This window comes from Sinocyclocheilus anshuiensis, unplaced genomic scaffold (assembly GCF_001515605.1).
Source record: "Sinocyclocheilus anshuiensis isolate Anshui unplaced genomic scaffold, SAMN03320099.WGS_v1.1 scaffold1208, whole genome shotgun sequence".
Taxonomy (NCBI): Eukaryota; Metazoa; Chordata; class Actinopteri; order Cypriniformes; family Cyprinidae; genus Sinocyclocheilus; species Sinocyclocheilus anshuiensis.
In genome coordinates this window covers 57,606-70,318 of record NW_015542424.1, presented here as the reverse complement: position 1 = coordinate 70,318, position 12,713 = coordinate 57,606, and the positions used below count along the sequence as shown (strand labels likewise).

General features: G+C 37.2%; 1 protein-coding gene across 3 annotated transcripts in view; it reads right to left on the bottom strand.

The window, feature by feature from the left end:
* LOC107693522 (cell adhesion molecule 1-like) overlaps positions 1 to 11,806 on the bottom strand; it is a 336,159-nt gene extending 324,353 nt beyond the window's left edge. For all 3 annotated transcript variants that reach the window (XM_016492934.1, XM_016492937.1, XM_016492936.1), the window contains exon 1: positions 11,672 to 11,806. In XM_016492934.1, coding sequence (XP_016348420.1) covers positions 11,672 to 11,762 — 91 coding nt within the window. In that variant the 5' untranslated portion in view covers positions 11,763 to 11,806. The remainder of the gene's footprint in view (positions 1 to 11,671) is intronic.
* Between the last annotated feature and the right edge of the window lie 907 nt (positions 11,807 to 12,713).

Sequence of the window (12,713 nt, the reverse complement as noted above, 5' to 3'; positions counted from 1 at the left end):
TCTTAATCTCTATATTTACTTTATTTGTATATGTACAGCACTTTGGCATACACTAGCTGTTTTTAAATGTGCTATATAAATAAACTGACCTTGACCTAAATCACACAATCACTGAAGTTGTTGGTCAGTTCCATATAAGACTATAGAAGAATAATGGTACATTTAATAAGAGTACAATATATACCTTTTCTACATAAAAATGTAATTTACACGTTTAAACGTTACTTTTGTTAATAAAATAAATATTGTAAGCTTCCCAACTCAAGCTTAGTACTTTACTATCAAATGTGTATAAACATGAAGTAAACAAGAAAATAACATGTAATATTATTAGTAACTGCACTTATTAATGCAAAACAATAATAATTTTATGATTAAATTATCTATATTTTAATACACCCGCACACCACCCCCAGCACTACCAAATCTGCTCCTGGCGCCACCATCTGTAGAACTTAGTGGTGCTGGTGCCACTGCTCTCAAATGTTAGTCTGGAGCCCTGGGTTCAGCTGATTATTCTCAAAAGACAAGCCAAGCTGCACCATAATCTCCGTGTTTCTATGGGGTTCTGATTGTAGCACAGCCCTGGAAGTTTGATAGAGCAAACTTCAAAGGAACGAGCGAGGTAAGGTGCCTGCTCTCTCGGGATTGCGGTTGTGCAGGCGAGGGTATCGAAGCATGAATTATCTATTAGTGTGACTGATATTACAGCAGGGGCCCTATTTTGAAACTGAAATAGACATATATATCATGAACTTGTGGCTGCGTGGCATTCGCGCTGTCACTAAAGGCTGATAATCATTAGACCACCAATATTAGGCCAGATCCGATGAGCCTTGAATTAGGGCTTTGCGATTTGGGGGAAAATATCAAATTGCGATTTTTTTGACAGATATTGCGATTGCGATTTAAATTTGCAAAGTCAAGCTTCAGCTCAATATTGCCAATAATGTGCAGCACAGTATGGGTATCATTACCCTGCTGAAAAAAACAATAGAAACTATCACAGAAATTTTTATAGTTTCCATTAAACCATTACAAAATTCCTTTTTGTTTTGGACATTATTCCAATAGGAATTACTGTTGTTCTATTGGTTGCCATCTGCCAGATTACATCCCACCAATAGAATCCATCAAATAGACACCATTACAGTTTACATTAAAACCAATACAATTCCCATTATAACCCTGAAATCCATTACATTTTTTATTGTGTTTTGGGAGGGGTTCTATTGTTTTTTTTTTTCAGCAGGCAAGATTATAATGGTATAACTACTTTTACAGAATTAATTTAATTACTGAATTTCACAGAAAATACGCAAACGTCTCAAATCGCGATTTCGATTCGATTTCGATTAATCGCACAGCCCTACCTTGAATGCACATAAATGGTACATGTGTCAAATAACACAGCACAATCGAAATTACATTTACATCTACAAAAATTCACACAAAAAATAGGAAACAGCTGTCTGTTCATGGTGGAAAAGTGCTAGCAAATCCTTTAGATAACGTTTTAGTAACTTTATTAGGACCATGGAAACTAAAATACACAAATATGCAACAAATCATCAAAAATTGTGCAGGGCTTTTACTGCAACCTGAGAGGGATGAATTCTCTTCAGAGTTCTCTCTCTCTGCGCGCGTGTGTGTGTGTAAGGGACTGAGTGAGTGAAAAATAATGCACGGTGCCGACCGTATTTATGTGAATACACACCAGTGCAGGCATTTCTACACTCCGTGTTTTTACCGTTTTAGGCGCGCCACCGAAGACAAATCTACTATGCTTGTCCGTGTTCCACTCAGACCTCGCGCACAGAAAACATCCAGTCAGAAGCTTCTGTTTCGCGGCTTTGAGTTTTTAATACTGTCTGTCTTTTTAATATCAAGAATGTCCCGCTCTTTACTGTCTCATTCATTCACGTTCCTTTATTAATAACGCTAACAGTCCCACCCGCAGAAAGCTGCGCGGAAAAAGCATATAAAACATTCAAAGTATAAAACATATAAAACAAAGTATATGTTTCAGTCCTGTCACTTTTTTTTTTTTTTTTTAAATCCATTGGGCTTTAGCACAGTGGAATCTACATATAGAATGTACTGTATTTTGTGCTTGATTTCAAACTTGACCCATCTTTAGGGTTTCCATGTCCCAGAAGAGAAAACCATCTTCTATAAAACAAAATATGTTTCAGTCCTGTCACTTTTTTACATACTTTTACACTCTTTCTGCTGTTCAAAAAAATCTTTCTTTTCGCTATTACCACAAAGCTACGAATCTGAGTGCAGGAGCTGCACGTTACCATAGAAACGTCAATGGTTTGCTTGTGACTCTCGTGAACAGCTCTGAACGCGCACTGAACACGCACTTTGGCCGATACAGAAAATGTATTATTATTTTACATGTATATGTAGAGCTTATGTAGGCTCTACAACAAAGGAATTGCTGATCTCTAGTGATGTCTAATTTGTGTAATAGATCATTTGTTGGTAAAGGGTGAGAGATCTGGCGAGCCACATGATTTTTGTCAAAGAGCCAGGTGTGACTCGCGAGCCATAGGTTCCCGACCTCTGCTTTAGATGATAAAAAATGTACATTTAACTGCATACACGTCTTTACCCTTCCATGAAAATCAACATGAAGACAAAACTGCAAATTGAGCGAGCTTTTTTTAGACAAATTTCAAAGAAATGTGCGATGAATCTCAAGGATCTGCAATAATATTCAATGCGCACAGGCTCAGCATTTGGCAGACGGTTGCGGTTGAAGAGAAGGTACTAGATGATCAAAGAAAAACACTTGTGAAAGGGGCTGGGGGACTCGACAACATACACAAGACAAACACTTAACAGCCACAATTTACGGAACACAATAACGAGCGCAACACATCATATATATATGAGTATAAGACTCTATCATTTTCAAGCTGTGAAACGAGACCCCAAAGAATTAAAATATGGCATTTGTATGGAGATCGTATTTTTGTCATCATTTACCACTTGCTTCTTGGACAACAATCCCAAGTGCTATGGAATATCATTGGGAAATGAAGCCAAATACTCCACCATCTCTTCAAACTTTCATTTCATCTTTTTCCCCTCCACCTGTATCTGCTTTATGTTCATCTGACACAAATTTCACATGCTTCTATATGCCCTGAACCGTAATTATCCAATGCTATAACAATTTCCGCTTTTTTCGATCCAAAAAGGGTTGCTGGCCATCCTATCTGTGCCTTCTGTCTTGTTACTGTTCAAGGGTGACTGTCTGACCTGAAGGAAAAAAAGAAAACAGAAAAAAAAGCCAGATGGCTTCTTTAACTGAGCTCTTGTCTGGAACTCAAATATGTCTGTTGTCAGCACAGTAGGGGAACAAAAGAAGAACCCTCAGATAACAGGATTAACAAATCCAGATTGGGAAGATTTTGTCTACATGGCATAAGCACACAAGAAAAGGGTTGCTAGTCCATTGCATAAGCCTTTAAGACCCTAAGGCAAGCTAATATCCTTTATTTCATCACACTTATCACTAAATCGCATGCATCGAGTATTTAAGGATCCACAAATTAGTGGATTAGACATCCTAGCAAAAAAGATGATTACACAAATTTTCATTCATGTAAAGTAACATTGGTGATTGTTAATTTGAAAGTCTAATGTCTACGTCTTAACGTAGTGCTATAAAGTTACGCAAAATAGAGAGATATATTAGGCTGTAAAGAGATCATTCCGAAATTTGGGGTTGGTAAGATTTTCTTTTAAATGTTTTCAAGGACATTTCTTATACCCACTAAGACTGAATTTATTTTTAGTGTATTTAAAAATACAGTAAAGGCAGTAATGCAACATATTATTGCTATTTAAAATGTCTGCTTTATATTTCAATATTTTAAAACGTAATCTCTTCCTGAATTTTATACCTGAAAGATGAATTTTTAGTAGCCATTACTCCAGTCTTCAGTGTCACATGTTGTAGTGTAGTGTAGTAGTAGTAGTTTATACATTTCCCAATTTTTAAGCAGTTTAAATGTTAAAGAAATAATTTACCCAAAAATGATCATTCTGTCATCATTTACTCACCCTCAAGTTGTTCCACGTCTGTATGAGTTTCTTTCTTCTACTAAACACAAAAGAATATACTTTGAAGATTGTTGGTAACTAAACAGTTGGCGGTAGCTGTTGATTTCCACAGTATGGAAAAAAATACTGTAAAAGCGAATGGCTACCGTTAACTGGTTACCAACATTCTTCAAATTATCTTCTTTTGTGTTCAACAGAAGAAAGAAACTTCATTTATGTGTGAACTATCGCTTTTAAAAACCTTACCACTTTTATAACAAACTACAGAAGATGATAAACACAATTGGTCTTTGGCAAAGTGCAAAATGACCAAGCGCAGCTTGTAAAACACTTCTACATTCCAATTTGCAGGTCTGTCTCGTGCACTGATTCAGTGCTCGAGCACTGCTGTGAAACGAACATGACTTTCTAGATTACTACCGTCATAATAACCACACCACACAAACAGAGCTGTAGCCAGAGACATTCACGCAATAAAGGTGACACTTGATTCTAAAGTGGGCACAGAGCACACATAAAGAAACTTCATAATAAGAAGCTCAGCAATAGCTATAATACTGCATAGACAGTATTCCCAGGATGTCCTTTTATAGCAGGACATCCTGGGAATGCTATGCTGAAATAAACAAAATCTCCCTAGGCCTGGAATCTCGTCTTTATATGTAAAGAGCACAATAACATGTCTTTGCTGACGGACAAATCTGACGGGCACATCAGTGGATGACAAAAATGACTGAAAGCAGCTTATTCCAAAACACTATTGCGAGTCCATCAATGTGCTCTGAGTGACCGGATTACTGAGTATCTGTTCAGGGAGTGCATAAAAACACATGATTACAGGCATTTGGGGCTCGGCAACTGCTTTTCTATATTAAAGACGAAAAGATTCTACAGACTCACGTATACATATATAGGAAATAAATATACATACATCATTTATTTTCCCCTGCAATTTGCAGTACAGAGAAAACCTTCAACTGCTTCAATTGGTTTATACGGCATTTTCATAAGTGGTTTATATTTGCACAATGTAAATCTTCACTGCACTACAGTATCTACTAAAGACTAATGCCGCACCCCACACCCATCTGTCTAGCTCATTTGTACAAAGCTCCTAACTGTAAATAGTCTCTGTTTACTGACTGTATTTTAGGGATTGTTTACAATTGTCACCACCAACTATTTGACACTGTATTTTTGTTTCCACCACTTGACTTGACTTAAGGTTTAGGCTAAGGCTTCTACCATGTTTTTTGGCACAAACTGCACAAACAATCCTCCTAAAACATTGCAAGGGAATACAGATCTATAATAACAGTTAAATGTAATTCTAACCTGCCTTTGATATTGACATGAAAACCACGATTCCTGCAGTGAGTTAGCAAATAAAAACACTATTTTTAATCTGATGTTGACCTAAGACATGACACTTGCAGAGCACTGAGGAATTCTTGCCGTGTTGTTAGATGAACATCACAGATCAGCCCAGCGGGCCCACCCTACCGCATTTCACCAGACACTGAGAGATTACAGCCTGACCTATTTTGTTTTATTAGGAAAAACGAATCCTTCGACATAGTAGGTCAGAGGAGCCAGTACAAATGGCTACGTCTTTTTATCGTAAAACAAACATGTAAAACCCTTTCACATTTGCCCTTCAAGTGTGACCTGATCAAATAATTTTAATAAAGCCCAAGGTAGTGTGAAGGGGATGGAATGATGAGTGTCAGCCATGCGCATTGTTGATATAAAGCCCTGGCGATCTTAAATGACAAGAAGAAACAGGAGGGAGTGAGATACAAATTGTAATGTACCCAATGATTCAATGTCAGAACACAATAAAATGACAAGCGCAAAAAATAGGCTCGCCATGCACTTGTGCATTGGCTGTAATGAATGGACTGAAACTCCAAAAGATTGCATGCACATTTATCTTTTTGTCTGCATGCTTCGGCTCTAAGCCACAAAAAGCTCTGAACAATACAAGCTGTGAACAAAGAGAACTATCAAAGAACAAATTGTTATCCAAAAAGAAGAGCCAACAACTTCCAAGCCATTTAACATCTTCAATGGATTCAACAAGTTCAATTCCCGCTGTATGGACCAAATATGTAATCCAGTGTCTTGGGATTTCCGAACTATGAACAGACCAACCTCTAAGCATTTGACTTTGCAGTGATTTCTGAACCAAAGAGTCCTCTTTTATCTTTCTGTGTACTGCAAAAGGAAAAACTCATTGTTGATTATCAGAGAGCAGCAAATCCTTATTTGTACAGCCAGAAGATAAATGGTTGTGCTTCCCAAGGGACATTGCTTTATGATAACATACATATCGCCTCTCTCTTGATGGGGACGAGATATATTTTGAGAAAAGAGCAGCGATTAACCTTATACGTTAAGACTTCTGAGTGGGTGAATTGTTCTTAATGGTAATGCTAATGGGTGCTGGTAATCTCTATTTAATGAGAACTTGCTCAGCGTGAGCTGCAATATGATGGTATGGTAAACTGCTCCATCATCAGCAGCTCTCCGGCACAGTCTGGGAAGTGGGAGGTTGCGGTGGCGCTGCGTATCACAATTTGATCCTTCGGTTCATCAGCTGTCTGCAAAACAAGCTCAGTTACACTGAACATTAAAAATGGTCTTAATTTCCACCAAACACTAAGTTGCACATGCATAATGGCACATTATTCATAATGTTCAATAACAGAGCTCAATGACTGAAAGAAAAGCCTTTTTGTGCTCATTATAACATTATTAAAATATAACATTATTATATAAAATATAACATTATTAAATGTTAAAAATATATAAAATATTTTACATATTTAATATCATATTTATTTATCTGATAAGGTAGATTAGTATAAAAGTTAATAAAAACTTTAGGTTACACTTGAAGAGTTTACTTGCAAAATCAGATAACTTTTTTTTTTTTCATTTTCAAAAATCATGTTTTTTATTATGTTATGTTTTTATTGTGTTAGTTAGCTGTATTTTTTTGTTATTTTTACTTAATCAAAATAACCCAACTGCAGTTTGATTGAGATTAATTGGAATGCACAATGAAAAAACATAATTTTTGAAAATTGTTAAAAACAGAGTTACCTGTTTTTGCAAATGAACTCTTCACTTTATTTTAAGGTGTCCTTGTTACAGTGTAATTATACATTTAAGTACTGAGTAATATCTATTAAAGGGGTCATATGATGCGATTTCAATATTAGCAAAACGAATAAGAAAGCTTGGAGGCACGGCATACACCTTGATGTCAAATAAAATAAATAAATGACACAAAGTTTAAATAAAGTAAAAATCAGCAAACAATGTGGAACCAATTAAATACGAAACAAATGTTTAAAAAAACTTCCACAATCACCTTAGATAAACGGCAAAAGTCAACAGGCTTTTCAAAATCCAAAATATTGCCAAACAGGCGTTTTTGCATCTCGTTTCGAAACTAAATCATCCGCGATCGTCTTGTCTGTCTCACCTCACTCTTCTTGTCAGTCAGCTCGACTCACTCTCCTCACTGGAGAAATGAAATCTGACCTGTGATGCGACTGTTGTTCGGCACGCTGCATTGAGCAGCCACGTTCAGTTTTTAATTGTAGTGTCTGTTCTTTTACTGAACTAAATTATTTTTATACTATAAAAAATCAAAACGACGGTGGGGGTTGGTGCCGCGGTGGGCAAGTGACATAACTGGTGTTGCGGCTTAACACCGGTATAACCGTTAGCACCGTCTATCACGGCAAGCCTAGTTAGGGTTAGGATTAGGGTTCGGTTGCATGTAATTATGCATAATTAATTGTTATTATAATAGTAAGTACATGTAACGTGTAACAAGCACACCTTAAAATAAAGTGTTACCAAACTTTACCTAGAACTCTCAAAACTACTAAAATGCAATTCAAGGCCTGCACCACTTTTTAAAGCACATTTTGTTTGATAATCATCTCTTGGGTGGTACATGGAACGGCTGATTGCATGACAATGATTCTTGGGGATTCTCTTACTCAGCAAACAAGCATCCCAGCTTGGCTCCGGTAGAATAAAGCGTCCTTGTTGGACGTTTCATCCAAACAAAGAGCAATTTAGAAGATATTAGGCTCAAACAACTCATATGATGGTCAGCATGTATTTTGCCTTCGGGGCCTCTATTGTGTTGAAACAGGGGAATGTCATTACAGAATTTTAATCGAGACACAATTGCCTTTATTTACTGAAATAAATACATAATTTAGTCCATGTTCACAATGGGTATGAATAGGAGCTTTTGTTAAAGTCAGTGAGTTCATTGATCATCTAGTGGTTGAGTTTTGTATTGCTCTCAGCATCTTGACTCATCAATCACTATCTTCGTGTCTGTGTCATAGTGGCGTTTAGACCAAGGCAAATAACCTGACCTTTGCTAAAGGAATTTCCTCCAATCCAAAACATCCAACTACCAACCCCAATGTCAATTGCTGCCGTTTTTCTAATCATGACACGTACAGTATTTCAATTGCAGTCGCTAAATAAGTGAGCCATGCCATAAAGCAATTGAGCCAAATGATTTCTAATAGAATACGATACCATAAGAATCTCTGTCATCCACTCACACACATATATAACGAAAAACATTACCAATAACACCAGTAATCTCTCTAGATAAAGCCCAAACTGAAAGAATTAAGAGAGCTCTTGTCTCTCCTTGTGCTGTCATTTTTACACGGCAAAGCAACCAATCAATAGCGAGGCGGGCACGGCAGACTCCAGCCGTAATCCTCAAAATATTCTTATGTGGATTAGCTTCTCCCCCAGCCATTTTCATTTTCACTCTGTAAGGTATTAGTCTGACAGCCAAGTGGAGCAAAACAAATAATACACACTTCAAAGGGGAAGAAATGTCTAATAACAGCAACCTGGTTAAGCTACTGCTTGCCTTTTCTCTATTTTCATATAAACTTATTTGCTGCAGGCCCTAAACAAATTACACGTGCTATACGCTGTGTACTAAATGTTCATCTGATTTGAAAGCATTATCGCTGGCTAATGGAAACTGAGGGATCCTCTGAAATATGAGGCTTTTGTCAAAGAAGGGCTATTAAGCATATGCTTCTATGCTTTGCATTTAAAGACATTGTGTGGAAACACCAGACAGAGCACAATTAAACAATGCTTAAACCCTCAAAACAACAGGCACGGAAGAGACATTAAGCATTTAAAGAGTCAGAGGGAGTAATAAGAGCAAAAGCTTGGAAGAAAAATGCACATTTTCTCTTGCAGTGGTTTAGAATTCTAGTTTAAAATATCTAGTTCAGTACCTTTTAATTAAGAAAATTTGTTTTTAAATGAATTTAATTTAATATTCAAATGTTATCATTTTGCTATAGTCATGCAAACACAATAAAACTGGTATACATTCAGCCAAGCGTTAACCATTTAATGAATACATACATGCTGCTGATGGTTTAGATCTCCCCGTGTTAAAATATTGACTGACACCTACACATTTGTTCAAGGAATGGGTAGAATAACCATAAAATGTTTGTAGAATTAACTATTACTCATCACATTATACTGGCTCCACTGAAAAGACACACCTAATAATAGATATTATTGTGACATGATGCTATCAGAATGATGACAAGATAACTATAATGATTTAATGTCAGTTGCGCAAAAATCATCTTAAGGGGAAATCTCGAAACTTAGATATGAAAACCGGTTTTCCACGCTGTATCTCTGAACACTATCGCTGGCACTGAGCATCACAACGAACGCATTTCCAAGTAGAGTCCTTTGTTTTGACACGATACGTTTCCAATCACTGACTCTGCCTCCTCCAAAAGTAAACGAATCTTTGTTTCATTGTGACTCCACACCTTATTTTCCCAGCATCGTTGTCCGGAGAGATAAAGCCACACACACGATCTACACAGCAAACGAGCGACGCGACGCGGCAAACGTAGAACCTCCACATTACAATCGACGCAACGCGACAAAAACTAAACAACGAAGCGATGCTTGCATTATAGATGCAGCCTCCGAGCAGACGCAGCACGACCGTCGACCAAGACATTTAATATGTTTCCAAGTGAAAAGACCTGCACTTGTTGACTCAGTTTGAACACTGCGACTGCTGTTGTCCAGAAAGATTATAAGTGGAGATACAACATAAGAGCGGATAAATAAACAGTTAGTCGGTTACTTAAGAGAACCGCGTTAAATAACAGGAAATCTTGGCAGTGCCACGAGCATCAAAACATTCCCTCAGCAGCGAAGACTCAGCCTGTTATTCAAAACATGAAGTGTTTGTATTTATTTTTAAAACAAAACTGCTACCGCAGCCCCTGAAGTTTACTATTTGAGCAGTTACTGTTTTTAAACAGCCTATCCAGAAGTAAGAACATAGGGAGAAACAGTACAGAGAACAAGAACAGAGAAACAGAGCGCGGATGCTGCCAGTTTAGAGCCAGCGGTCACACATATATGCGCTACTCTGACTTAAAGGGACAGTTCACCGCAAAATGACATTTCTGTCATTTATTCGCCCTCATGTTGTTACATATGGAAACCCAAAAGCCGTATGACTTTATTTCTACCGTAGGACACAAATGTTAGGGACTGCCAGCCTTGGTCACCATTCACTTTCGTTGCCATTTTTTCCATAGACTAAAAGTGAATTTGAGATTTAGTCATTCTGCCTCACATCTCCTTTTGTGTTCCACAAAACACACAGACAGATTTGAAACATCATGAGATACCGTAAATGACGACTATTCTGGTTTTAAGTGAACTGTCCCTTTAAAGTAAAAACATCGTTTTTGATATGAAACAAAAGCGTTAATGCGTATTCCTAAACTTTAAGGAACTCATTCGCAGGCGTATGCGAGCTGCATGTAGCCCCATGGTGTTCGCTGTCCGTGATGCATTGTAACTGCTGTTGTTTCCACAATCCATTTCAATGACTTGCAAACTAATAACTGCTCAAAAAGACTGCGATTAATAAAATGGGATTCGAGAACCACACACAGGAGTAATTTGACCGAAAGAAGCAGCTGAGACCCAAATCCATTACATTAATCAATCCAAACAGAAGCTGTTATTTCAGAACGATGATGCTGAGCTTTGCGTTCAATAAAGGTCAGTGTATGTTCCGCTCTCCAAAAGCCTGCTAATGTCGTGATAAAAGCTCTACAGTATATCTGGGTTATCACAAAACTAACATTGTTTTACCAGCACATTAGTTACGCATCATTAGCGTAACTAATGTGCTGGTAAAACAATGTTAGTTTTGTGTAAGGAGGTTAACATCCCGCTTCTCCCGCACGAGAGACCCGCAGCAAAAGCAACTGGAAAACATCTGCAGACTTTATCGCGTCAAAGTTAACAGAACAGATGAGAAAAATCCGCATTTTGTTCGAACGTTTCAGTTTGAACAACACATATCTAACTTTGTAACACGTCGGTACTTTGAACTATTACTTTGAATCAATACGCCACACGGTGTACAAATCTCCTCACGCGGCGAATATCCGTCGCGCTGGCATTTCCATTTCTCCCTTAAAATACAAGCAGATTAATCCAAAAGCACAATTCCTACCTGTATGGATAGCTGCCGAAATGGTGAATAAAATGAGGAGAGTAGCGAGAGATCCGTTGCTCGTGTTCGCCATGTTGGACACCTGCTTCATTCTGAAGCTCGTGAGTGAGTTGAGCTTCACCTACAGCAACGGGGGCTGCGCGTCAGGAGATGCTGGGAAAGGGCGGGAACAAATACCCATTCAAAAAGGACGTCAACACATTTAATACAGCCCTTGTGCTGAACCGTGTCTCTTGATGTTATTGAATAGAAGCATTTTTGTGTCGTAATGTAAAAGACAAATTTGTTTGTTTCCGGAAAAACACCCTGTTGATCAGAAGAAAGAGGCCCCCCCTGCCCCTTCACAAAAAAGTACCATGGTAACCATATATTTTCCGGCAGAATGCCATAGTGCAGTTACTACAGCGTACAGTTACTAATAGTAATAAAAACCATAGGCTACATTAAATATCATACATATAAGCTATCATAAATATCATTACATTAATATATTCATTTTTGGATATTCATACTTTCATAATAATAATGATATATTGCAGTTGTGATAATACCACTGCTGTACTAACTAGCCTATAAAAATATTTAAGCAGGAACTATGGTTACCATTAACTGTACCCACTGTAACAATATAATGTCTTTAGAGAAAAAGAGTGCCTCTAGCGGCGTACTCTAACGTGTCTCTCTCTCTCTCTCTCTCTCTCTATTTATTTGATGAAACATACAGTAAAAACAGTAATATTGTGAAATATTATTACAATTTAAAATAATTTATAATAATAATTTAGATGTAGGGTGAAGTCAGCAAAAGTGGGACACATTTTGGTAACTGTATATTAAATACAAATACATAAATCTATTTTTACCAACACTATTAATGTTTTAAATTCATCATATGAATATGCTTTTCATATGATGTTGCTAAAAAGAACATTATTTTGTGTATTTGGTGTAATGAAATGTGTTTATACAGTTTAAGGTTCAAAAAACACATTATTTTCCACATACTGTACATTATTGTTTCTCCTCTATGCCCCGCCTTTCT